General features: G+C 43.2%; 4 protein-coding genes across 9 annotated transcripts in view; 2 read left to right on the plus strand and 2 right to left on the minus strand.

Annotated features, from left to right (window-relative positions):
- Positions 1-444: 444 nt before the first annotated feature.
- NAIP (NLR family apoptosis inhibitory protein) lies at positions 445-1,520 on the plus strand (the record flags this gene model as incomplete). The annotated part of the gene is given in 7 exon segments (XM_071731680.1): positions 445-722; positions 724-814; positions 816-839; positions 841-1,036; positions 1,039-1,242; positions 1,245-1,300; positions 1,302-1,520. Coding segments are annotated over 7 exon segments (1,068 nt in total), but the record flags the coding sequence as incomplete, so codon positions are not given.
- A 4,609-nt stretch (positions 1,521-6,129) lies between these two features.
- SMN1 (survival of motor neuron 1, telomeric) lies at positions 6,130-12,200 on the minus strand. 3 transcript variants are annotated; one of them, XM_071731915.1, is made up of 9 exons: positions 12,048-12,200; positions 11,879-11,950; positions 11,665-11,790; positions 10,664-10,837; positions 10,124-10,267; positions 9,033-9,104; positions 8,383-8,493; positions 7,448-7,533; positions 6,130-6,751 (listed from the first exon to the last, which is right to left on the minus strand). In XM_071731915.1, exons 1-8 carry the CDS (start codon positions 12,084-12,086, stop codon positions 7,477-7,479), a joined length of 795 nt encoding a protein of 264 aa, XP_071588016.1. In that variant the 5' UTR covers positions 12,087-12,200; the 3' UTR covers positions 6,130-6,751; positions 7,448-7,476. The 3 variants fall into 3 exon arrangements, with proteins under 3 accessions (XP_071588016.1, XP_071588017.1, XP_071588018.1); XM_071731916.1 differs by having other exon boundaries at positions 6,130-7,368; XM_071731917.1 differs by lacking the exon at positions 6,130-6,751 and adding an exon at positions 7,244-7,380.
- Positions 12,201-13,119: 919 nt separating this feature from the next.
- On the minus strand, positions 13,120-18,927 carry LOC139790293 (small EDRK-rich factor 1). The gene is made up of 3 exons (XM_071731918.1): positions 18,794-18,927; positions 14,084-14,192; positions 13,120-13,606 (listed from the first exon to the last, which is right to left on the minus strand). Exons 1-3 carry the CDS (start codon positions 18,798-18,800, stop codon positions 13,534-13,536), a joined length of 189 nt encoding a protein of 62 aa, XP_071588019.1. The 5' UTR covers positions 18,801-18,927; the 3' UTR covers positions 13,120-13,533.
- Positions 18,928-19,066: 139 nt separating this feature from the next.
- Positions 19,067-26,750, plus strand: part of BDP1 (BDP1 general transcription factor IIIB subunit) — a 50,605-nt gene continuing 42,921 nt past the window's right edge. For 3 of the 4 annotated variants that reach the window (XM_071731903.1, XM_071731906.1, XM_071731905.1), the window contains exons 1-6: positions 19,102-19,369; positions 22,326-22,878; positions 23,513-23,616; positions 24,624-24,683; positions 24,980-25,123; positions 25,996-26,129. In XM_071731903.1, coding sequence (XP_071588004.1) covers positions 19,191-19,369; positions 22,326-22,878; positions 23,513-23,616; positions 24,624-24,683; positions 24,980-25,123; positions 25,996-26,129 — 1,174 coding nt within the window. In that variant the 5' untranslated portion in view covers positions 19,102-19,190. Of the gene's footprint in view, positions 19,082-19,101; positions 19,370-22,325; positions 22,879-23,512; positions 23,617-24,623; positions 24,684-24,979; positions 25,124-25,995; positions 26,130-26,750 lie in introns of those variants that run through there. The other variant, XM_071731904.1, reaches the window with a different exon arrangement.

A 26,750-nucleotide genomic window follows, 5' to 3' on the forward strand; every position in this document is an offset into this window, starting at 1 on the left:
GGCTGCAGGTGTGACCTCTTTACTCCCTTTCTCTTTCCGGAGCACAACATGTTTCTCAGAACTGAGCAGTGGCCTTGGTTCTGCATAACAGTCGCTAGCAGTAACTATAAACATCGAGCATTATCAGTCCTAGAAGCAGACACTGACTGAGAAACTGGCTGTTAATTTTAGCAAGTACAGCTATTTACAAGAGCCTTAGCTGAAAGCAAAATTACAGAAAGACAGAAAAAAATATTAGTTTTATCCTGGCTCAAACCAGGACACCAGTTCCTTCCATTACCTAGAAAATCACAGACTCTTACTACAGCTGACTGTACTTGACTTTCTTGTACAGAATCAACTCTTCACTAAATTTTACTATTTAATTTCATCCTTTTTGAAGACATAACACTATTTGAAAGTGTCTTCAGGAAGCAAAGATCTTGACTAAACCACTTAAAAAACTTAAAACAAGAACAGCTCAGTAAGTTGTTTTCCTTTGGCAACTCAAACCATTTGGCTATTAACTTGAAATTACTCTGTGGGAACCTTTCAGTTGTCTCAAAAGACATTACTGATCAGCCAGAATATCAGCTCTCTCTTCAATAAATTCTTGTGAACCTTAGCTCCACAGTTGTGCTTGAAGGTGAAGCAGGAAGTGGGAAAAAAGTATCAATCAGGAAAATCTCTCTTTGGGTGTCATGTGCCTGCCCTATTCTGAGCAGGCTTAAATTTGTATTTTATGTCCCTGATGTATGCAAGCTCAGAGCAGAGCATGGCTGACATTGTATACAACCTTGTAGTAGGGTATGTGGGAGTCTTAACAGAAACAGCTCTTAAGAGATGTAATTCAGCCACTGAAAAGAACAGATCTTCTTTCTTCTGGATGACTGCAATAAAATGAATTTGGTGCCCCAAATCATAGATCTTATACAAAGGAGTCATCTCCATCAGCACTGTTTGGTTGTTGCTGTCTGTACTAACAGGACAGAAATTCCTAAGTATGCAACCACCACTTGAGCCATTGCAGAGCTGTCTCAGTCCAGCATTCTGTATGTACCAAGAAACTGTTATCCTGTAATACTGACCTTGTGGAGCAGCTTGTTGATTAAATTGACATTGAAAGGGCTGTGCAGACAATTCTAAAGACCACTTCTATGGTGTCTTGCACTGCATATTGGGTACAACACCCAAAGGGTAATATCATCAGTGGCAAGGCCATTTTTAAAGTCTGTCTGCTCTGTCACCTACTAAAATTCAGTAAAGAAGAGAGCATGTGCTGGCTAGGTTTTCCTCTTGTGGTAGGCTTGCTTCAATTGGTCCTTTTTAAGCCTTCTTTTGACTTCTCTGAGCACGATGTGTCTGAAGCAGGAGCTGATGAAGATGTTAGGCTGGGTTTACTGAGGAAATGTACTGTCCAAAGGCTTAATCCATTTTATAAATTCCTACTTAGAAAAAAGATGTCACTTCTAAAATGCACTTTCCTCAACTTTATGCTGGACTTTCAGAGGGCAGATATTTTGGCCTTTTCAGAAGACTGATTCAGAGTGTACCCTGGGACACAGCTCTTGAAAACAAAGGGTTTTGTTTCAGGAAGGATGGGTGTACTTCAAGGAACAAGTCCTGAATGCACAGGAGCAGCCTGTCCCTGTGTGCTCAAAGGCAAGCTGGGGGGGAAGACGACTGCTCTGGCTGAACAGGGAGATGTGGAAGGAAATTAGAGTAAAAAAGAGATCTTAAAAACTATATAAAAAAAGGGCTGGCTACTCAGGAAAAGTTTAGGAATATAGTTAGGTCATGTAGAAAGAAAATTAAAGAGACAAAGGCACAATTTGAACTCAACCTTGCCATTTCAATTAAGGATAACAAAAAGTATTTCCATGGATACATCAAGGGCAATTTCCATGGATACATCAAGGGCAAAAGGAGGAGCAGGGAAATCCTCCCTTCTTTGTTGGACATAGTTACCAAAGATGAGGACAAGGCTGAGGCACTTAACACTTTATTTACCTCAGTTTTCAACAGTAAGACAGGTTGTCCTGAGGACAGCTGCTTCTGGGGCTCTGAGGTATTTAACACTTTATTTACCTCAGTTTTCAACAGTAAGACAGGTTGTCCTGAGGACAGCTGCTTCTGGGGCTTGTAGAGAGAAATAGGAAGCTGAGCAGCCCCCCTGTAATCCTAGAGGGAACAGTTTGTGACCTGCTGAGCCACTTGGATCCTCACAAGTCTATGAGACAAATGGGATCCACCCCAGGGTGATGAGGGAGCTGGGGAAGAGCTCACCAAGCCCCTCTCCATCATTTATCAACAGTCCTGGCTCACTGCGGGGGTCCCAGGTGGTTGAAAGTTGGGGAATGTCACAGCAATCCACAAAAAGGGACAAAAGGAGGACCCAGGAAACTCCAGGCCTGTCAGAGGGGATCAGACCCAGCCAGCACAGGGTTAGGAAGGGCAGGTCCTGTCTGACCAACCTGGTCTCCTTTTATAATCAGGAGACCCACCTGGTGGATGAGGGGAAGGCTGTGGATGGAGTCTCCCTGGACATCAGCAAAGCCTTTGACACCATCTCCCATAGCATTCTCCTGAAAAAGCTGTCAGCCCAGGGCTCACACAGGAGCACTCTGTGCTGGGTTAGGACCTGCTGGAGGCCACCAGAGAGTGGTGCTGAATGGTGCTGCTCCAATTGGTGGCTGTGGTGTCCCCCAGGGATCAGTGTTGGGCCCAGTTCTGTTTAATATCTTTATTGATGATTTAGATGAAGAGATTGAGTCCACCATTAGCAAATTCACAGGTGACACTAAGCTGGGGGGGAGTGTGGATCAGCTGGAAGGCAGGAGGGCTCTGCAGAGGGACCTGGACAGGTTGGAGAGTTGGGCTGATTCCAACGGGATGAGGTTCAACACAGCCAAGTGCCGGGTCCTGCACTTTGGCCACAACAACCCCATGGGGAGCTCCAGGCCGGGCACAGAGTGGCTGAGAGCAGCCAGGCAGAAAGGGACCTGGGAGTCTGGATTGACAGGAAGCTGAACATGAGCCAGCAGTGTGCCCAGGTGGCCAAGAAGGCCAATGGCATCCTGGCCTGGATCAGGAACAGCGTGGCCAGCAGGTCCAGGGAAGGGATTCTGCCCCTGTACTCAGCGCTGGTGAGGCCACACCTTGAGTCCTGTGTCCAGTTCTGGGCCCCCCAGTTTAGGAAGGAGATTGAGGTCCTGGAGCAGGTCCAAAGGAGGGCAACCAGGCTGGTGAAGGGACTCGAGCACAGATCCTATGAGGAGAGGCTGAGGGAGCTGGGGCTGTTCCGCCTGGAGAAGAGGAGGCTCAGGGGAGACCTCATCACTCTGTACAACTCCCTGAAAGGAGGTTGGAGCCAGAGGGAGGTTGGGCTCCTCTCCCAGGCAGCTGCCAGTAAGACAAGAAGGAATGGACTTAGCTCTGCCAGGGGAAGTTTATGTTGGATATTAGGAATAAACTCTTTACAGAGAGGGTGACCAGGCATGGGAATAGGCTGCCCAGGGAGGTGGCAGATTCTGCATCCCTGGAGGTTTTTAAGAAGAGATTGTTATTTCACTCAGTGCTGTGGTCTGGGAACCACAGTGGTGGTGGATTAAGGGTTGGACTTGATGATCTCAGAGGTCCTCTCCAACCCAGATGATTCTGTGATCAGCTCCTTTCAGGAAGGTGACCTCATAAATTTGGTAACACTCCATGATTTCAGACTATATTGAACTTCAGCTGAGTAGCAGTCCTGGATTCCTAGAAGTTACCTGACCTGCTACTGAATGCTACAAGGAGCATTTTAAAGCAGTGCAGTCTACATCACCTTAATTTACACGTAACAGAGCAAAAATTACTTCTCTTCTTTTACTCAATCTCTTTTGTGGAATGTCTTGAATTAAAAAAAAGAAATGTCTCATACTCAGATGTTTCCTATTTATCCTATGTCTGATGACTGCCTGTTAGAAATGAGTCATTTACATGAGTAACTTTTCTGAGAAGGCACTACTTAAGGATAAAGTAATAATGTTTGTATACAATACAACAACTGCATACTATGTAATTTTTAATGGGTATAATTTCTTCCTGTTCTGTGCACAGCCCAAAGAATTCCTTGCTTATCAAAGTGTACTAAGGCTGCTTATGTAGTAGACTTTGATGAAATCTATTTTGAAATGCCTCCTTAGCTCTCATTTTCCTCTCGAAGGTAATGTAAAGTAGAAGAATAATCAGTGGAAAAGAAGACTGGCTTTTAAGTGTGGCTAGTTATTTTAGCTTATATGCTCCAGCTGTTAAAACCTCTCTAAAGCTACACCCATCTCACATATAGGCTAAGGAAAATGTAATCTTTTATAAGCAAATGCCAAGTCTGTCATATAATCGTCATTTTTTATGTGTATTTTAGTATATATATAGTCATCTGATGACAGACTCCCATCTTTTAAATACACTTATCATAAGTGAAGACTGATGAGCTCATGTGATGGTACACAGGTGTGGAAGAGACTGTTAAACCCTATCTTGTGCCTCTGCAAAGCTGATCAGGTGTCTGACCTCAAGTGGCTGCAGAGGCTGGTGCTGCATTTGTTTGTGGCATTGGGACACTTGTAGACAGACTGGTATCTTATGCTGCGAGGGATTAATGTGCTTGCTGAAGCTCTATTGTATCAGTCTGAGGCACCAAAATGCTCAAATGAGTTCATAGTTGTACTTTTTCAATCTAATAACTATTTTGCTTTATTTTTCATGTACAGTACCTCAACTTCTTCATTGCATTTTTATTCAAGTTTCATATGGGCTTAGAGCATCTTTTAAGTCCTTACTGGTGCTGCTTATTTTTGGAGCAAAGTTTGTAAACTGGTGAGGTTTCCAGAAGCCTGAAGAACTCTCACTGGTAGTAAATCATGATGTTACAAAAACTGGAGAAACTTCAGAACACTCAGTACCATGCCTGCTTTGAAAGAGCTGGGCATTAGCTTTATGTTCACAGATCAGATCAAAGCCAGTGCATCAGCAGTGACAGCTTTTGTTCACTGTGTTTTGCAATTGCCTGGCCTCGTGACAACAGTAACGAGCTGGCTTCTTGATGCAGCCAACCTTAAAATCTTCGATATCATGAAGGAGCAGCACTCTAGGAGTTTAAAATTACCTTGACAATGGATCTTTCCACTTTCACCAACTTTTAAGACTAGAAAAGTTTCAAATTATTAAGGGGTTTTTGTTTGTTTTGGTTTTTCTGTACCTTCTTGTACCATGAATTATACACCTGTATTGCAAATAAACACAGACTGTAAAATTTTACCAGGATGTAACATGCCAGTCTTCTCAACAGGGTTAGGTTTGAGGAACAGAAGACAGGATAAACATAATTCTAAAAACCTGACTTACGCTGCACCTACAGTTACAGACTGTACCTGTTACATCTTCCATATAAAAATGTAAAATTTCATTTAAAGCCTATTTAAACTATTTGAAAACAGTTGCTTTGCTTGTAAGGAAATAAATTACATAATCTATGAAATAAAAATCATAGAACACTTTATGGTCAGGACCACACTAAAAGTAAGTTAAAAAACTGATAAGGGCCACTTTTTATAATGTAATGCCAGATACTAATCCAGGACTAGCTGATGGAGGCAGACAGTGGAAGTGTCTCTTTGGCATTGAAATATTTCTGAACAGATGATTAAGAAGTTTTGCATCACTGCAAACAATCTTAATTTACTTCAGGTAGATTATAAAGAAAAAGCCTTCAGAGAGTCTTACGGAGGTTAAGATTATGTCTCTCATTTTGATCAGTCATTTGTGGGAAAACTGATTTTCTGACACTCAGCCTCAGTAGCAAAAGCAACCAAATGCAGCATAGTTCATCCCTGTATTTGGCTGGCTTCCCTGAACAGCAAAGCACTGTTATTAAATACATTTCTGTCTAGTTTTGTGGCAGCAGACTCTATTCTACAAGAGTTAAGATTGTAAGAGCTGAAATACAAGTCCATAGTTACCTTTCCAGAGTCTGTGTTTTTTCCAGTTTGCTTTTATCAATGTTAATCAGAAGAAGGGCACACATCAAAATATCTCGGTGCTATTTTAGCCATTTCCAACAAATGTCTACAAAAACTAGAAATAAAAACAACCCCAAAACAATCCACACACTTAAAGTGAAAAATTAACTTTATTAACAAGCATTTGAAACAAAAAAATGAGGCTTTCTGAATGCAGCTGTCACACTCAGGATTCTAATCAATCAGACCCCTAAGATCTCTCTTCCAATACAATGCTATCCCATTTCCAGGCCAGTGCCACCAGTGGTCACCATAACACACACTGGTGCCACAGCTGCCTGTAGTGTACTGTATTGCACTGCACTGTAGTGCACTGTATTTTTTGATGTACTATAATTCCTACACCTGGTGGTGTCATTCATACAAAGTCTGAGGAATACAAGAGGTACTAAAATGAGAGAGAAAAGAAATCTACCCTGTGGGAATAAAAGACAGATCTATATTGTGATACAAAGATCTACATTTGTTTCAGGGAAGTAAAAAATACTTTATTGCTGAAGGGCTTTCTAAATACATTTGACTAAGAGTTCTTCAAAAAGTAGCTTGTTTTGATGCACATATAATTACTCAAGTTATTTGTTTACTTGTTATCAGGGGCAGCTGAATGTTAAGAAAACATTAAGATTAATTGTCTTGACAAAATTGTGATCTTCACCATCAACCATCAGTGCATTAGTGATATACACCTCTCAGTGGGAAAAATTTGTACCTGGCTTTAAAAAAGGAGGACAAATTAGTATACAGGAGATTTTTTGGTTTTAAACAAGCAAGAATTACTCAACTACATAACTCACGTTCTCACAGAAAATCAGGAAAACAAGCACTCAGCAGAACATAGTTTTGTTCTGTAAGCAATGAGATAATCTACTGGAGAATTCCCACAAAGGGTCTAAAATAGAAGCACAGGCACAGGAGAAATGCTAACAGAATTGCTCAACAATATCAAACAGAACTGTTGATCTTGTCCTGAAAACAAAGTTTAGCCAAACATCCTGCAACCCCATCTCTGTAACGAGGCAGTTACTTCTGAAAATGCCTACACAGATAAAAAAACTGCATTTCACTTAACAACCTTTATTTTCAAAATAGCCCATAAACAAATAAGGTAACCCTTTGTGATCCAAGTAAGATACACTGTTAATCCTGATGTAGAGATTTTGTAGGCAAACCTCTCATCAAAACAAGAAAATAATGTCCTTCATTCTAGCCAAGAAAATAGTATTCCATGGCTGATAAGCAAAGAAGGGATTAATCCTGGCAGATGTGGTCTTTGTAGAGCCATAAGAGCAGATGGAAGTCCTGAAGCTCACCGTTTTAACCTGTTGATAATCTGTAAAATGAACTGAAGTTTCAAACAAATTTGTAAAGGAACACTGTATCTTCATTAAGCACAAAATTATGATACTTACAACCCTTCAAAACAGTGATAAATATCCAGTTACTTTGCATTTGTTTCTCTCTCCAGTGCTGCTTCCATTCGACTTTGTTTCAAACCCTACAAGACACAATTTAGTAAAAAATCTTGGTTTGTGACACTTTTTTTTTTTTTTTTAGCCCTTTCACAAATCAAGAACAGCTTTTAACTCTTTTGGGGAAATAAGAATGGGCTGTTTAAACAGGACTAAAGCCAAACTACGTGTCTTTTTTTACAATCGGTGGCTCCACAGAACCATTTAAAATATGTATTTCTTGTCTAGGTATAAGTAAATGAGAACAATCCACAGTTGTACATAACCCAAAGCAGGAAACTGCAAAGAAGTAGTCTTTGAAGACACCCCACAGCACAAACCCTCCCCTTTCCAACTCCCTCAGTGCAAGAAGTTCCACTCCTTGTTTAATTTCCTTTCTTCGAGAGTGTACAAAGGAAAACAGAAATAAATACTACATGCCACAGATTTTTCACAACTGTGCTTACAGCTTCTGCTGGACTTCCAAAATCACCTGAGACAGTTGGTGATGAACAGTGTCTGCAAAAATGGAAAGTCTGATCCTAAGTGTCACACTACAACTCATACACATCCAGACAACACATCCAGACTTACTCCACCTGTCTACAGAGACAGATCTGGTTGTTTCAGCAAGCTATAAAACACTGACTACGAAAAGTTCCTCCAGAGGAACAAAGAACTAAACCAACATTGACTATACATACGTGCTGGCCCACGTGACGCCTAAAAAGGGACAAAAATACTTAGGTAATGCAAAACACCCTTAGATTTAGCAACCATAAATAAGAAAAGGAGACCTAAGAAACAGCCCTCCTTGTCTAACTTCTTGCTGAAAATCGCAGGAGCAATACAAAAGCAAAATTACCAAGAGATTTCAAAGCAGGAGTGTTACATACCAGGTAATACCCAGTGTGATAACCACTCATGTACCAGGCTATCAACATGCTTCCCAATGCTTCATCATCCTCAGCAGAGTCTGGTCTCATGGGTGGTGGAGGAGGAATCAACTAAGAAATCACAATGGAAATGTCTGTGTTTCAGTAGGGTATAGGACACAACAGACAGCAACCAATTATAAAAGATCAAAATATAAAACTGAAAAATAGGGACATACCCCCAATACATTCTCTGAAAAAGAGTCAAGTAAAATAGTATTTTCTGAAAGCCTGTGATTTCCAAAGCCTGAGAAAAATAAGATTCCTGAAGCTTGAGTATACATAGAAGTTTTAGTGGGATAAAAATATTTATCTGTATCAGTGAAATGCTGTTAATCAAATATAAGGTGTAGTTTCTTCAAATAATTTTTACCTTGACATTCTTACCAACAGCTTCAGTATCACAATAATGAACACAGACTAGAATTCATGCATTAGATTCTTCTAGTATGTGTAACTGAATGTGCTACCAAACACTGAATGTAGAAATGTGTTCTAAAAACACAGGCAGTGGGCACATTTAGTTATGGTCACACTTAGTTATTTAGTTATAGTTATGTATCACCAGTACTAATCTCTGAGACTTCCTTCCTTGCTCTCTGAACACTTACCGGTGGTCCTGCTGGGAAGGGTGGAGGCCAGCAAGATGAAAACAATGGAGGTGGCCTGAACTTTGACCCAGGCTACATTGAGAAAATTGAAGAGTGCAAATTAAAAAGTAATTTCAGGCATTAGATTTTTCTTTCAGAGAATTATTTGAAGCAATTAAAAAAAGACCTTGAACTAAAGCCAACACATCCCAGCAACTGAATGAAACTGCAGAAACAACACGCAGCAGCTATTTCTGTGGAGCATTCATTCCATGAATGGAAAAGTAAAACTTGTATTACATGTGCCATTGAGGTAAATAGTGCCCAAACAGGGCTCTACTTAGTACAAGTAATTAAAAAAGGATTTTTCCTAAACAGAAGTCAGCAGTTGCACTATCACATGAAGAAATGGATCTAATGTTGCCCACAGGCATACAGGTAATTTCTCTGCTCCTGTGTGGCTGGGGGAATATGCTGACTAAAAGCCATTACACTTGTGAATGTCTTTAAAAAGAGCCCAGATACAAGTCTGTTGATAAGAAAGAAAAAAAAATATCAAAGGAAAATGTTGCCATCTTGCAGAAACAGTAATATTTCAGAAACACAATGCTGTACGGAGCTGCAGTGTTATTTAGATTGCTACAGAGTGTATCAATACCCCAGCCCTCGTGATGCAATGGAGAAGCTACAGCTGAGAGCTTCTATGACACCCAGACATCAATGCCAGGTGCCTTCAGTGTCCTACACAGTGAAACTACCAACAGGCTAGAAAAAAAGTACAATCTTACAACATCAGCTGTATTACCATGAACAGCACTATCACAGCCAAGGGAACACCATTCCTCTTTCAAGTTACATGGCTATGTCAGAGCAAGTGTTAGCTGGGCAGAGGGTTTTCCTTGCTAGACAATGGAACTGCAAAAGAGTTACACTGTGGCCAGGTTATTGTAAAATGACAAACCAAGAGTTTCTCGCATGCATACCTACATATCCATTCCCCAACTCCTGCTACTTGGTTTCTAGACAATGACAAATGCTATCCTACAGCTTCAGAATGTAGGCACCAGGCTCAACAGTGGTTTATGAATTATTGCAGATAAAAATGAGCTTACCCGTCCCGATCCTGGGGTTGCTGGTGGTGTGTGAAAGTGTAGGTTTTGAGGGGAGAATCTTGATTTTGTGCAGTTGCTTTTGTTTTGAGGTGCATGGGAAGATTTTTCACTTTCATCTGTTGAATATGGAGTCTCATTTTCATTCTAGAAGACCAAGACATTTTTATGAGATGCCCTAAGCAGGAATTCCAGCATGCAGCTTTAGTACAGAAAAGCCTGGAAAGTCCCATTCACATTCTTCTCTCTCTCTCTAGCCCTCCCAGCCCTACTCAGGATAGATCATACAACATCATAATCTTCTCTGCTCACCATTTTAGATACGTTATCTTTCACCCATTAGTTACTTGTTGTTCTGGGGGGACACTTTCATTCCCTCCATCAGTTCATGCCTGTTCACCATGGAATCAGTTATTGACTCTCACTCAGAACACTGTAGGGGTACCAGCACTATTGAGAAGGTTGACCCCTCCACTTTCTCTTTCCTTTTCAGAAGAAAGAGAAAGTGTTCTTCCCCTCCTCAGAACGCCCCATCCCATTTACTGTTTCATCAGCAGCTGGAGGAAGTAGATCAGACAGGTTTTGCTCCTCCTGGTTTCCATATCCTGTGTAAGTAACAATGCATGTGCCTCGCTTCTGATTGATGGAGTCGATCGTTGCTAGGTACAGGTTACCATCCTCAGACCAAACGGCATTACAGCTATCACCCACTTTCCACTGCAACAGAACCAAGAGAGGAAATAAATACCTAGACTAATGATCAGGGGAAAACATGCCTGTCTCTAAACATTTTTTTTCCTCCCAAACATAAGACAGACAACTCCCACCCAGAAAGCTTTTTCTTTTGTACTCAGTGAAACTGCTCAATTGAACTGTAAGATTGCCCCTGTACTCAGCCCTGGTGAGGCCACACACCATGTCCAGTTCTGGGCCCCTCAGTTTAGGAAGGATATCGAGGTCCTAGAGCAGGTCCAAAGGAGGGCAACCAGGCTGGTGAAGGGACTCCAGCACAGATCTTATGAGGAGAGGCTGAGGGAGCTGGGGCTGTTCAGCCTGGAGAAGAGGAGGCTCAGGGGAGACCTCATCACTCTCTACAACGCCCTGAAAGGAGGTTGGAGCCAGGGGGGGTTGGTCTCTTTTCCGAGGCAACTCTCAGCAAGACAAGAGGGCACGGTCTCAAGTTGTGCCAGGGGAGGTTTAGGTTGGACATTAGAAAGAATTTCTTTACCGAGAGGGTGATCAGGCATTGGAATGGGCTGCCCCGGGAAGAAGTGGATTCTCCATCCCTGGAGATATTTAAAAAGAGACTGGATGTGGCACTCAGTGCCATGGTCTGGTAACTGCAGCGGGAGTGGATCAAGGGTTGGACTTGGTGATCTCTGAGGTCCCTTCCAACCCAGCCAGTTCTATGATTCTATGATTTATAACAATGGCATTCCCCCAGCTCAGCATGGTACTCCTAAGGTACCATGCAAAGCTACTTCCAAATACCACAAAGTGCTACACACAGTACGAATACAACCAGCATTTACCGGCGAGCTAACCTGTTTCAAAGGCACTGCGCTATTCTTCTTCCTATTCTTGTTCTTTTTATTGTTTTTTCTCTTCATCCCCTGCTGCCGCTCCTGCTTGTCTGAAGGCTCCGAGCATTCTCCATTCTTCAAAGCGTTCTGCGGGAAAAAAACGGGAGAAAAACAATCCGGGACGATCCAGCGGCCTCAGCCCAGGCTCCCACTAGGCCCGGGCCGCTCCCCTTACCTTGAAGGAGGCAACCGCCTTGTCGTACGCCTTGATGAGGGCCGTGTCGTCCCACACGTCCGAGTCGTCGCTCTGCGGAAGCCACACATCCCTTTGCCGCCACTCCAAAGCCCGACACCGCTCCCGTCCCCCCGCCCCAGCCCCGTTCCGCTCCCCGTCCGGCGCCCACCTGCCCGGTCCCACGTCTGAACAGCACCCGATCCGCCATGCCCGCCACTGGACCGGCGCTGCCGCCAGCCCCGCACACGAGGAATCGTCACTTCCGCCGCCTCGCCGGCCCCAGCGCTTATGGGTAACGGCGGCCGCAGCTGCCGCACCGCTGCTCGTCCACTGACTGCCTGTCCGCTGCTCCCCGCCCGCCGCCCCGCTGCCCGCCCGTCCGCTGCTCCTGACCACCGCTCCGCTGCTCCCCGCCCGCCGCCCCGCTGCCTGCCCCGCTGCCCGCCCGCCCGCTGCTCCTTGCCCACCGCCCCGCTGCCTCCCCGCCCGCCCGCTGCTCGCCTCCCCAGCCCACGCAGCTGAGAGCCCGGGCCCCTCACAGAGCCGGGCTGGACGCGACCTGAGCGCCGGGGCTCGAGTCGCTGAAACCCTGGCTTGAAAAGCCCGGAGAGCAGGAACAGTCCCAGTCCCACTCAGGGCCTTAGGAAAACCCACCTCGTCCCCCACCCGCGGCGGACAGGACGCCGCCAACTACCGTGCCCGGCCCCTCCTCACGCTGTGGCGGGACGGCTGACGGTAAATGCAGTGCTGCACCGCCCCACGGAGCTTGTACAGGCAAAGGCTGCACAGCTCTCTCATTCCAGAGAGGAACCAGTTCCACCTGAGCCCGTATTCCCGTGCTCAACATATTTGTATAGCAACTGCTATAGCAACACCAAATTTTATTCTTGAGGATAGTTTTAAGAAGCCATTTCAAAACATTTTAGTGACACAGCAGTTTCACAATCAGCTTACATCTGCAACTTGTTAACTGCAGCTCCTCCAGGATGAGCACTGGTAGTAGATCCAGTCACCCCTGTATACCAGTGAGGTCTAAAGCTCAACAGGCATCTTTTTCTTAAGGTGGACTTCCCTCTGCATATTATATGGCTAACAATATGCACTACATACACACTTTATTTATGTTTACATTGTGACACTGACATACTTCTGTTGCTTTTCTCAACAATTCTGTATACTGTGTTCTCAGTAGCTTCTTAGTAATCAACTGATCAAACATAACCATGTCAGATTAGACAGTATCTCATGCAACATTTTATTGTAAAAATAATTTGAGATTCAGTTCAGACCTGTGTAGAGTGAAGCACATTTTGCAAGAGTGCCATTCTCATTGAAGCTGTACAACACTCCGGTCTAACTGTAAACTTAGAAAGTAATTGTTAATGGAACCATTAAGTGAAACAACAAATACAGCAAAAGCTACAGTAAAGCTATTGCGTGGTACATTTATTTATTCATGTGCATGCAGAAAAGTGTAGTCAGGTTTGAAACAGCACTCCAGACAACTACACCTATGCTAATCAGAAAATACTCTAAATTAATGATAGTTGAACAACTCTGCAAGACAGACTTTATCAGTTAATGGCTGAACACTTTTCTGAATGATACTGTAGGCCCTCTTGCTTCATTGGTGCACTCTTCTCCATATAGGAAGCTCATTTTGCTCCTGTCTGCAGAGACTTCCTTTCATTAGCCGCTTTTTGCTTTTGCTGCATAATTTCAGAATCTCTGTGAAGAAAAACAAAGATGTACTTCAGATATCAGCTCACTGTTTTTCTCAGTAGACTCTCCTACAATGTTTTTCTGCCCTTTAGCAAGCCCCATTTCAAGACAAGGAAAAGATTAGTATAAAAATCCACAGCCATGAGCACACTGATTCTATTACCCTTTTTTTGTTTGGTTTTTTTTTTTACTCCAGTGCTCCATGGGGTAGGCAAGTTTCTTGTTTAGTAGACCTAATGATTCTTTAGTTTTGGAAGTAAAGAACACCATGGGTCAAAGCCCTTCAGAAAGTATTGCACCAGTTTTCTGTTCACACCAGACAAAGCTGCTCATAAGAAAAAAAGCTTTCCATAAACAAATAAACAAATAAACCTGCCTAACAAGCAGATACAGTAACCATAGTTTCAGCCAAGACACTGGATTCTGACCAGTTTTCACCTCCTATTTTGCCTAGCCATTTCACTGAACTGTTCTACATCTTACCTCTGTTTTCTCTGAGAGGCAGTCAAGCTATCCTCTTTCCTTTTCCCTTTGTGGTTTTCCTGAGTCTTCTTCAGGTTCTTTTGGCGGGCAAGCTCACGCTGGTTCCCACCTGTAAGACAATACACAGTTTATACAGGTACTACCACTTTTTACACACAGTTTTCCCGTGTAGAAGTCAAATATAGAGGTGGTAGAGCTGGTATGGCATTATCTTCCGTAGTTGGCAGGATCTGCCAGCACAGCCTTCCTCTTCAGTGCACACTGGAAGACATTAAAGCTAGTGTTCACATTTCCATCTTGACACATGTCCAACAGAGCACCAAAATCCATTCCAACATTTTTTTCCAGAAACACAGTGCAGTTTTGCATTAAAGACTGAAGGCAAACCATCCCATCAACAGCCTAGGCAAAATGATGACAACTCATCTGAAAAGAAGCCACCCTATCTCAAAACAGATTCCAGCATCCAATCTAGGGTACAAACTAATTTTGGTCTGAAAAAGCAGCATTAAAATGAGGACTGGCTGAGAGTTTATAAAGTTCCTCAAATTCTTCCTGAGGCCCTCTAAGAAATCAAAAAGCAAATGTCTGTAAGTATCTGGAATTCAGAAACACCCTGCTTCCAGCCTATAATGCTGCCATACAAAGTCATGGACAGATTCCATCTCATGCCATAGTCACACACCAGGACCTTTTACAGTCTTGCTCATCTGTTTAATTTGCAGGAAGAATACACTTCTGCAGAATCCACTTAGATACCAATACAGTTAATACACATAGGAACTCTGGCTTTACTTTTTACTGGATGAAGTCCAGTAATCAAATGCTTAAGTTGCCTTATTCTGGGCACCACAAAGCAGAGAACACCACGTAGTACACAGGCAGCTGTTTGTAGGTTTAGTTCATTTTTGCTCCAAGGCAGCTGACATCCATGCAGAATGAGGCTACAGCATCTATGCAGCTTCAGCCCAGTTTTGTTCACCTAGCACATATCAGAGCCCCGTGCAGAAGTGGGGCCGACAAAGCTGGAATTGACATAGCCAGAAATCCAGTTCCTCATCAAGACACCTTCTTCAGAATAAAGACAACCTAGCACTTTCCCAAAACAGGTGCCTGCACAAGTCACAGCACAGGGTGGGCAGCCCTAATGCTGCTCACCTGTGAGAGGATTTTCATGCTGCTGAAGGAATTTGCACACAAGCATTAAAGAAGGTTTTTTCCATTAACTATTACAGGCTTGTGCTCATAACTTGCTTTCCTTTGCATGCTTTTTAGATGTCATTGCAAACCAACATCTGTGCTTTTAAATATTCCTCATTTTATGAGTTTCTCAGTGCTCCCTTACCTTGGCAGCAAGGGTGCAGTTCCAGTTCTTACCCCTGCTTTGCTTGTGATATTGTTACTCTGTTCAACTAACAACATTCAAATGCTACTAAGGATGTGGCCTCAAAACAAGCCTTCTGACAGACTATGCATAATCACTTGTGCTGTTACCAAACACTATCACATTTTAATATGTTAAAAAAGCAGTATCTCCATCTCCCTGTAATTTCTGTTGTGTTTCTTTTCATTCTCTCTCCAGTCTTAAGACTACCTATGCCATCTTTCAATCTTGATGACAGAGATTGGTATCTCTCCAGTCTTCAGGTGCCTGTAATTTCAGCTATATGGAAACAGTTCGGGACTAGGTGAATTTTAAACAGCAGCCTGTTGATAACATCCACAACTTTTGGATGTACTCATCCCATTTCCGAGCTGACAATGGTACCTGGTCTGTCAACAAGTAGACAAGAGTGGCCCTGCAGAAGGCTTCACACCAGTACATTACTGTCTGGCAAGAGGCTGGAACCAGAATAGCCTACTATGACTGCTGTTTCCTGAGGGTTCCTCGTGCTTTGGAAAAATCTACTTCATCTGCAACAGGACATAAAAACCACTGAGAAAACTCCTGCTCCACCCTGCTCACCAGCATTCAGTGAGATTCTGTCTCTGAAGTTCATGTGGAAGAAGAGCTACTATTTGTTCAGAAACTAAGTAAAATGTCTATCTCTGGCAATACTGGTGTTGATTAGAACTTGATGACTCATGAACAGATGATACATTCCAGGTTATAAATGGTTCTTGAATTGTGGTGCTCAGGGGGCATGAATATCATATGAATAAGTCAGCAGCAATGAAGCAAGCATCTTTTTTGAGGTGCTTGAAGAAATGAAATATCCTCCTTTATCCTGAAGAAAGAGAAAGGAAGTCAAAACACAGTTATAGCTGCAATTCATACAGCAGTCACCCTCCACCCTTAGCCTTATGCACTTCCTTCCTTTCCAAGCAAACACTGTGGAGAGTGTCTGCAGTTAATCCATAGACATAGTAGGACTGTAAATTTCAGAACCAAACTGAACAGCATCACTGAAATGCCTGGCTGCCTCTTCTGCACAGGGAAGTAGAGAAGGTAGAAAACCAAAGCAGTACAGTGTGCACACCAGACTGTATACAGAGAAAAGCAACTATTTGAAGAGAAATTTATTTCTATCATCCCTGCTACCAACTAAACATTGCCAAGGACTGCCTAGTCCCCACACTTCACCTGGGATGCTGAGTGAGTATCCCTGGCTCTAAGGGAGACAGAGCCATTCCCTACATTCAATAATGTCAACCTAAACCTTCCCTGAGGTGTGTTCCAGTCCTGACAGAAGACCATACAGCTTCCTGTATGTGAAATTCAAGCATTATATAAATCTTCCTGCATATACCTGCCCCTGAGTAGGCATAACATGGGAGAAGCCGCTGCCTGAGCATTCAAACACCACTCAAAGAGGGACAAACACACCACCTTCAGCTGCTGGGACCTGTGTGTCTCTGCAGGGAGCAACTGCAGGGAGCTGATGTGTGCTCACTCTCAGTTGAGTGGAGCCCGGAGCAGAGTCAGAGGCACTGCGTCTTCCATACAAACAAAAAAATATTATTCAGAAAGTACAGCAGAAAAACAGCTTGAGCTGGGTGCCTCCAGAGAGGCCCAGGATGGCCTGGACCGGGACAAATAATTCTGTGGGTGATCCATGCAGCCCTTCATGCACCTTTTGGTACAATAGTGGTTTCTGGTCTGGAGTCTTCTAACTCCTATTGGATTCCCTTCTCTGTCTCCAGGCAGGCTATTAGCTGTTCTTGTCAAACTGCACCTTCTGCTGATGCTTGCAGCCTCCTTGTCTTCTGGTTTGTGCTTCTTGAGCACCTGCTGGCTGGCAGAGCATGGCAAACTGAAAACTCCTAGACTTCAGATAAAGCATAGGTGGTAAAAATGAAAACAGTGTGTTATTCTTATACTAAAAGCAAAACACAGCACTGTAACAGTTACTAGGAAGCAAATTAACTCTATTCCAGTCAAAAGCAAATCCAGGTGAAAGCTCACCTTAGTTTGTGGCCTAAGGCTTCAGCAAGTCCAGCTACTCATGTTAAATAAGTAACGCTGAACAAACACTACACCAAACCACGCAGCATGATGCTGAAACCCAGTACTTCCTGAAAGCTTATAGAGGCAAGCAAGAATAGGGATGCTCAAGACCTTAGTTCACAACATGCCCCTGGCTCTTCCAGTTCCAAAGTCCAGCTATTCTTGCATAGAAAGGTGAGTTTCAAACAGCACTGAACAAGCAGTAATCAGCTCTGCTGTAAGGAGGTCAAAGAGAACAGCAGTAAGGATTGGCTACTGAGGTCCTTATCCCTTAAATTTTTTTTTTTTTGAGACACAAAGGAAATAATCACATTAGAACTTAAAGCAGAAGAAAAGTGCCTACAACAGTACCCTGAAAATAGAATGCAAAAGTAAACAAAGCAGTCTGGTGCATGCTCAGAGTCATAAAGGAAGACACGTGACAAAAAAACCTCTCCAACTCATCTAATCATCACTTTCACTAGCACATCACAACTCCTACAATTTTGCTACTTCAGATAACACATTAAACTAGGTCATATCAACATGACAAGTTATAATTCTGCTAAGCTAACGTGGAAAACTGCTTCTCTTTAAGGTATAATTTAGCATCACACAGAACAGGACAAAAAACCATCAACCAGAGCCACAAACCTGCCTCTCTCTCACATTCCAAGTAGGATTTTTGCAAAAACTGTTTACGATCCATCTGCACTTCCGGGTATGTCTGAACGTAAGGACATTAAACATAGGCAGGTTCCATGTACTGTACACAAAAACGAAAACAGCAACCTCAGCAGCGAAATAAGACAGAATAGCCTAGGTTTGGTTCACAGTGCTCTCCCAACATTACTTTTGCATAGGGTGATGATGAGCAAGTCCTGCTCTCCTTTCAGCCACAGCCTTAACAACCACAGCATGTGAAGCATTTGGCAGGGATATACAAGCCCTTGTTTTACAGGCCGGACGGCGGCCTGGACCTCACAGTGCACAGCAGACCGCCGGCCTTCCTCCTCCTCCTCCCCGCCCGGGGTGAGGAAGGTTATTCTCCAAGCGCTAGACAGCAGCAGGACGCGGACAGCAACAGCCCCAGCAATTCTCACTGATCAGGACGCGGCAGCGGCTGCATTGCGGCCGGGCACCCCCTGCACCCGGCGCGGCCGCGGAGCTGCCCTCGGCGTGACGCCCAGGCCGCGCTTCTCCCACCGGCCCTACACGACTCCCCTACCCGCTCCGCTCCCCGGCAGGGCCCCGACCACCCCCTGAGACCCTCCGGCACTCACGGGTCATGGCGAGACGCTGTGGCCGCGCAGCACCTCTGCTCCCTCCGCTGCTGCCTCCAAGCCCCCCGGCGCCTCCGCGGCTGCCAGAACCTTCTGACCGCCCGCCCCCCTCTGACGCCACTTATAAACCCTCGCTGGCTCTGACGTCACTGCGGCGCGCGGGAGGCGGTGCGTCGCCCTCGTCCTGCCCCGCCCCCTTCCGCGCGGGGCGGGCGGTGGCCTCGCTCTGACTCTCGCCCCTCCTCTTCCTGCCGCCGCGCGCTGGTGACGCTCCGGAGGCTCGGAGGGGTGAGGGGGGGGGGGGAGAGGGAGAGGGAGGGGGAGGGGAGAAGATGCCGTGAGGCGCCCGGGATCGCGGCGTTACCGGGCAGCGCGCCGCTCACCGGCCCTCGGCGCCATGTTCCGCCGGGCCCGCCTCAACGTGCGGCCCAACGTGCGGCCCACGGTAAGGGGCTCCGGTAGCACGGCACAGCCACAGCCGCAGCCTCAGGCCTCGGGCCTCTCGGAGGCTGCCAGAGAGGAGGCTGCGGCGGGAGCTGCGGCTGAGCCCCCGCCCGTCGCGGCACGGACCGAGAGGTGAGTCCCGCGGAGGCCCCGCGGTAGCCCGAGGTGTGGGGATCGGGGCAGACCGTTCCGCAGGGCTCCCCCGGTGTGGTCTTACCTGGGCCAGCGCCCGACCGTGGATCCGTGTGAGTGGGATGGGTCGGCGGGGGCCTTTCGGAAGCCCGTGTGGATGTGGCGGCGGGTGGCTCTCCAGTAACCTTTTTTTGTCATAGCCTGTCACCTCCTGGCTGTCTCTGGTTCGGTTTGGCGTTGTTCGAGCTCCAAGGGTTCCTAGAATAGGTGCGGCACTGCTTTCCCTCCGGTCGGTGCCCGGTGGCGGCTCCGTGGTGGCCGGGCAGTGACTTCGGGGTGTCGGAAGCGTTTGCAACCTAAGCAGAACCTTCGGTTCTTGACTGCGGTTGCACTGCAGGTGCTTGAAATAATGCGTAAGTTCAGACTGCAAAGGAGGGGCCTGGTGTGGTCCGATACTCCGTTTTTCTGGCGCCGCAGCGGCAGGAAGCTCCATTTTGCTGTGCGCAGCAAAATCTCTGCACCCCGAAAGTGAATTACTTCGATTTTACATCCTTACACTGCTTCCTGTTTTAGAATCATAAAATCATGGAATACCTTGGATTGGAAGGGGCCTCTTAAGGCCCAATCCACCTGCAGTAAGCAATATCTGTATTCAATTGTTTATGCGTTAGTGAGGGAGTTCTGGCTTTTTGACTCGTTAATTTTTTTAAAGTCCTCTTTATTGCAATGGAAATGCATGGTATGGGTTGGCCTAGGACACAGTGCTTCAGGACCACCCTATTGTGCATTTACCCCCACCAGCCATTAAGGCCCACCCTAGGGAGAAGAGCCAAAGTGCAAAAACTCCTGTGCCATTTAAGTAACAGGCTTTTGAAATATTTACCTTAACAAATGTGGAAAATATCCAAGCATACAAATCCACAAACTCACATCCTGCTGTTTTTTAAAAAAAGTAGAGGTGTTAGAAGAAATTTAAGATTGGGAAGGAAGTTGTTCACTTTGCATGTAGCATACAAACCTTTTCAGATTGCTAGTGGAGTGAGACATGGGAGATGAGGGCAGGAAAGAGTTTTTTTGAGAAGTGCAGGTTTGGAAGAACAATGAACTTGAGACACCTGGACACTTGTGGTTTCCACCACTCAGCTGAAGAAAAAAGTTGGTATCCAACATAAAGCTGCTGGGAGGTTCTCTGGGGAACTTTTAGTTCTGGAAGCAAGTAGAAAAGGCACAGGTGATTGCTGCTTCATTCTTTCTCTCATTTGGTCACCCTAAATTCCACTGAATAGCTGGTTCTTAAAGTTTTTAGGTGCTTTTGAAGGCATATAGCAACCAACTAGGAGAGAGCAGGAGCAGGCCTAGGTTTGCAGGTAGGCAGTATTAGCTTCTTGAAGAGCTCTCTCTTCAGATGATGCATGTTAAAGATTGGCAGCCTGGCTGTCTCTGAAGATTGAGGAAGAGTGGATTTGAGGGTAGTCACACAATTTGACTTCGGGAGTGTAGTAACTGATGACATAGAGTACAATGTGTTTGTTGTGTGTTCTGCAAGAAACACAAAGGCAAAGGTGAAAATACCTTGGATATTCATTCTTCCAACCTAAGGCATTCTTTTGCAGCTGCTCAAATCTTTATCTCTAGTGTCAGTTACTCTCCTTTGTTTTGTTTCCTAAATGCTGAATGTTTTTGGTCGATTACCAGGGAAGTGAAAACTCTCTGAGCATACAATTTATTTTATTTTAAATACAGTTTCTCTTAAATTGTATTTAATGGTTCAGAAATCTGGTGCGGCACCCTGATTAGAAACTCCACAAAACAGGTGTGGTATGGAGAAGGTGAGCAAAGACTTACTTTCCACTGTCTCCTTGATACAAAAATCAGAGGGTTCTGAATAGAACTTGCAAGGATCTAGTTACTACAGGCAGCATGTAGTAAGGCTTTTGAACTCCTTGCTGAGAGATATTCTGTGTGCTAAAACAAACTGATTCAGAAAAGTCTGCCAGAACTATTAAACACAACATCTGTGGCATTTGCCTGAGTCCCAAGTAGTAGCTGGAAAGGATTTCAAAGTTTCACTGTGTGTTTACCCTTTTCTTACCTTTCTTCAAAGGCATTTGCTTCTGACTGTTTCTGAAGATGGTTAAGGGAACCATGGGTGTGGTTGTCCTTATGTGCAGAAACAAGGCATAGTTCCAGTGTAAAAGTAAAAAACTCAGTTGTGTTTCTGACTCCGTTCGATTTCTGGTGCAATCTTAATGTGAGTGACAGCCAAGGAGGCATCAATGGAGGAGTTTGCAAATATAGGAGAGTCATAATGGCTGTTGACTTTGCTTGCACTTTGGAAATTATTTCTGCATAAGGGATGGATACTTGAAAGCTTTCCGGGGAAGTTAAAAGTTTTTGCCTCTAAAATACCACTTCTAATGTGTTAAGTGTGAGCAGTAGAAAAGCAACAGTCAGTTTTGCTGCTGAGTTGTTATTTTATTAGTTTATGTATCTTCTATTTGCAAACATGTAAGAATGTTTAGGTTGATTGTGATAAAAATCATCAACCTACTTGTTGCATATGGCCTTATTAAAGTGTTTTTAATATGTTACCTATGTTATGTGGGTTATTTTCTGTAATGCTTTGTTGGAGTACAATGTTTGGTATTCTGAGTGAGGAGTTGCAAACAAGGGGTAGGGTGAGGAGGAAACAGGTGAGGCTAGTATTATTAGCCAGGTAGCTTGTAAAAACTAAAATTAATTAATAGTAGTTAATACTAGAAAATAATGTACCAGTGTTTATAGCACTTCTGAGGAAGTACCAGGTACAGGCTGGCTCTAGTGTGACTTCTTATGTGTTGCTGTATCTTTCTACAGCACTGTGATTTTACTGATTGGCTCATAAACATCTCTTTAAAGTATAAGTTACAAATCTGTCCTTGTAAAATATTTCAGAATATTCTTTTAAATTTTCCAGCAATGACAAGGCTAATAGCTCAAATGATGCTGGAGAAGCTAATAAACCTGCAGAGATGCCCATGCAGAGAAGAAAACGGATCTGCGCCATGCCAAATCTCGTCAGACCCAGAGCTGGACCTTCATCTGCTCAGTGTCCTGCATCAAAACTGCAGAGGAGAGCACCACAGGCTCCTGATGGAAGTGCTTCACTTCAGAAGGACTCCTCTCCACCCGAGAAGAGTAATGTTGAAGGCACTGTGGAGTCTTCCGTGCTGCCTGAAAAGAAAACGCCTGTGCCACAAGTGCCACAGTTTTCCCCGCTAAAAAAATCAGTGAACAAAGAGCAAACTGTAGATGTAGCTGCCCAAAAAAATGATGATACTCTGCAGAAAAATGTACCCTCGCCTCTCAAGGAGAGACCAACACAAGAAAGATCAGAAACACAGGAAGAAAAGCTGCCTATAACACCTACTCCCGTAAAAGAGAAACGAATATGTTCTGACCGTGAAAGGATCCTCAAAGCTCGGAAGTTAAGGGAAATGCTTAAAGAAGAGCTAAAGAAAGAGCGGATGGTAGGCCTGTGTTGGGCAGTGCTGATCTGGGAAGGGCAGAGTCATGTGATTCACCTAATATGTTATCTTTACAGTAGTATTTTCTGATGGTCGTCAGCTGCTTACTGATAGTAGCCTGTGATATCTCATACTCTGTATGGACTTAGCCTTTTTATAAACAGTAATATCATTGTGTGCCCTCATAATATTCAGATTTCATGAGAAAATATGTATCTTTTAATTTGATTTTATCCACAAGGCTCTTTGACATGAGATCTGCTCTCTTATAATGAAAATGTTGACTATAAGTTTCACATTTGGCAGTACAATGGGGAACTGTGCTGTAAGAATCGTGGGATTTAGTGCTTCTCACAGATTTTCAACTTGATTGTTGGCTGAATTCTGTGATTTTGAATAGCTTTTTACTTGTGCCAATATATTGAATTGTAAGTCAGTAGTCTGTGGCATGCTTTCTGACAAAGGAATGCTTGTAAAATAAACTTATTTCAGTTACTTGGGGCAGGGGAATGAAACAAAGCTTCCTGAGTTGGGTACTTCATAAGCAATTTAAAATAGTAATTTGTAAGGTGTAAAGTACTTTTAGTTTGTTTCCGGTTTTTAGTTTTAAATTTTTTTTCTTTTTATATGGAAACAGTTGAAACACAGGCCTCCGATAATTGAAGGACGTTCTCCACCAGATCGTTCTAAAATGACCATGAGGGACTTGATATATTATCTGCCAGAAAACAATCCTATGAAGTACGTATGACTCTTTCTCTCCCCTTAGATTAAATTATTTTTCTATCAGTTTAATAATTGTGGAAAGGAGAATTCTTAAATCCAGATTATTAGTACAGAATCACTTTTTTTGCAGCAGTAACAAAAGCTTGTAGACATTTTCACATCTATTCAATCTTTATACAGAAATCAGAATGGAGATTGTTGTGCTGTGTTGAAATATAAAAACACAGACCTGTCACTAATGTTGATCTATCTCTGTACTAATGCAGAGTAATGGATTTTTTTTCACAATTTTTTTTTTTTTACTAGCTTTTCTTAAATCTTTAGTTACAACTCCTGGCACACTTAGTGGACTACAAGAAGCTAAGCATTTCTACTTCCTGGCTGCTAAAATGCAGAATGCACTGGAAGACCCAAGAGGGCTCTCCATGGCAGCTAGATGGCTGTAGCTGCTGCTGTGCCCTTTATAGGTTCTGCCATTAGCAAAGCTGAAGGAGCATCACAGAGGAGCTTATGCATAGGGAACACTAATGCAGCAGACTGCCACACACAGAACAGGGCTTTTTTCCTGAAATACAAAAACCAATGATTTAAACATAAGTACAGTTATCCAAGTCCTATTCTTCCTCTCAGTAACAGATACGCTTTCTGTTTATGTCTGTTCTCACCTGCCTGTTAATGTTTTGGTGCTTCTGTGTTTTATTTATCACTTTCCTTGTTTTTTTCATGTACACTAAATAGTCCTTAAGCAGGTCATGAACCAGATGCTTTCACGTTCCCTGAACCCTTGCAATAGAGTACCAAACCAAAAAAAGGCCAACCAAACAAAAAAGGGCAAAATTCTTTAAGCAGTGGTGGTTATTCAGTTAGATTCAAGTCTAGATGTGATACAAATTATTGAAATAAAGCTTTGTGTCTTTGTCCAGTATCCATTAAAAGCAGATTTTGTGGAATGAACCAGAAGTATATCTCTGCAAGCTGTCATCTCTGACAGTTTGCTGTGGTTTTTTTATATACAATTCTAGGTCTTCATTGGCAGAAGAAAAGAGAACAGAAAAAAATTCTGCACTAAGTCAAATGAAAGAGTAAGTATTGGTGAGAGAAGTACTTAACAGTCAAAAATTTTTCTGATGTTGGCAAACAACATGTCTGTGTGGAATGCTAAGAGTGTAGGTTTTTTTATTTTCATACTGTTTCAATATCACAGCCCTAATTTATAATGAATTGTAATTTGGGAGGGGAGGGCAGTTAAAGAGCTTTTGTGGTGGGTTGCATCACTGGGTGGTCCATTAAAGTGCTGCATGTCTGACATACAGAGGAGCAATTCAGAGCACTAACAAAAGTCATATATTTGTTTCTCTTTGGTCTCTTAAAATTGTAGGCAGGAAGAGAAGAATACTCCTGATAGTGAAGAAGATAATGAGGAGGAAGAAGCAGGGAATGGGGAAGAGAGTCAGGATGGTCCACTTCTAGTTCCTCGCGTGAAAGTAGCAGAAGATGGTTCAATTATTCTGGATGAAGAAAGGTAACAAATTCTCTGTCTGACTCACAAGGTGTAACACATTACTGGTTAGTTTGTGAGTAGTGAACAGCTACTTTGGACGGGGACAAATGTGAGTGTATTTATGTGTTGAGAGCTGACCAGTCCTAAATTAGGGAACAAAACAAATTCGTGGCAAAGTATGAGCAGCAGTCACCTGCCTCTCAGTAGTGGCAAACTTGCTGTGTGGTAAAATGATTTTGGAAGAGGAGATAGTCAGGAGATATTCACTTTATTACAGTGAATGAATACTGAATATTCATCCAACTTCCAAAGGTCTTCTAGTTAATTTCTTTGTTTTTCACAGTTGCATGTGTCTGCTTACTGTTAGTTACCTGTCAGTATGATTTGCTCTAGCTTTGCATCTTTCATATTGGTGCTTTATTCAGCTGTCAGTGTTTTTAGTAACCTTGCTTAGAATATGTTTTTTTTAAAAGTCCTAGATTATCAAATTATTGATTTACCCAAATATATCATCAGTGTGAGATTTAAGCCAAAGTGTAAGGATAGGACAGTCCTGGTAAAAGAATTTGATAATTTAGTAAAAATACATGAAAAGGCTCTTGTGATTTTGCAAAATAATTTTCTTTAATGTTGAAAAGATGGGATATTTAGAAGATATTTAATTATGTCTTTCTGTGCTATATGTGTCATATAAAAAAATAAATTCAGCCTGAGTAGGAGAGTAATTCCTTGCTACATTCTCCAATTAGAGTACATGTAAATATTATTATTAAAGCTGATTACACAGCACTAACACTGACTTGTGGCAGAAACAATCTGAGTAGCTAGCTTATAAACATCTTCTATGTGTTATAGTAATTTTTTCAGATAATTCTTTGTGTTTGCTTTTCCAGCTTAACTGTAGAAGTTCTACGAACAAAAGGTCCCTGTGCTGTAGAAGAAAATGATCCCATATTTGAGCGTGGCTCCACAACTACATACTCCAGCTTCAGAAAGAGTTTTTATACAAAACCGTGGTCAAATAAAGGTGAGTGTATTTTTTATTTCAAACTTCAAGTCTGTAGAAAAAATCGTGGTTTTCTATCTGTACTTTATACTCAACAATTTTTATTTCCAGTGGAGTTAATGGATCTACTTATGCAGGATGTAAACTCTTAAAAAAAAGTAGTTCTCTGGTGTTTACTGTGAAAATTGATGTGCTTAAATCCAGTAGCCTTGTCATGTGCAGGCTGCCTGTGAATTTTTTTGTCATGGGCATTTAGATGCTGTGGAAATGCTAGTCTGCCTTGTCAAAACCATACTTTTTGCATTCTTGTGTCCAGATATTTGAGCTCTGTATGGAAAGGTTAGCAATTCTTAATACATCTTTACTTGGCTCTTCCTGCATGGGCAGGAGTAAATTGTGTAAGCCCATCTCTATGTGGGCTGATTTCAGTACATGTGGACAGCTGGGTTTTTTTGTGTGTGTGTGTTGTATTTTTATTACAGATGCTTTGAAGTGATTATTATATGTAGGCTGATAACACCATGCAAGACTTTTTGTAATTGGAAATGTTTTTTTTACAACCACAGATGGAAAAATTAGCTTCAGAGTTCACTGTGCTACTTTTGGAATGTGTTTCCTGTTAATAATGGAGATGGTGCTTTT

This window comes from Heliangelus exortis, chromosome Z (assembly GCF_036169615.1).
Source record: "Heliangelus exortis chromosome Z, bHelExo1.hap1, whole genome shotgun sequence".
Taxonomy (NCBI): Eukaryota; Metazoa; Chordata; class Aves; order Apodiformes; family Trochilidae; genus Heliangelus; species Heliangelus exortis.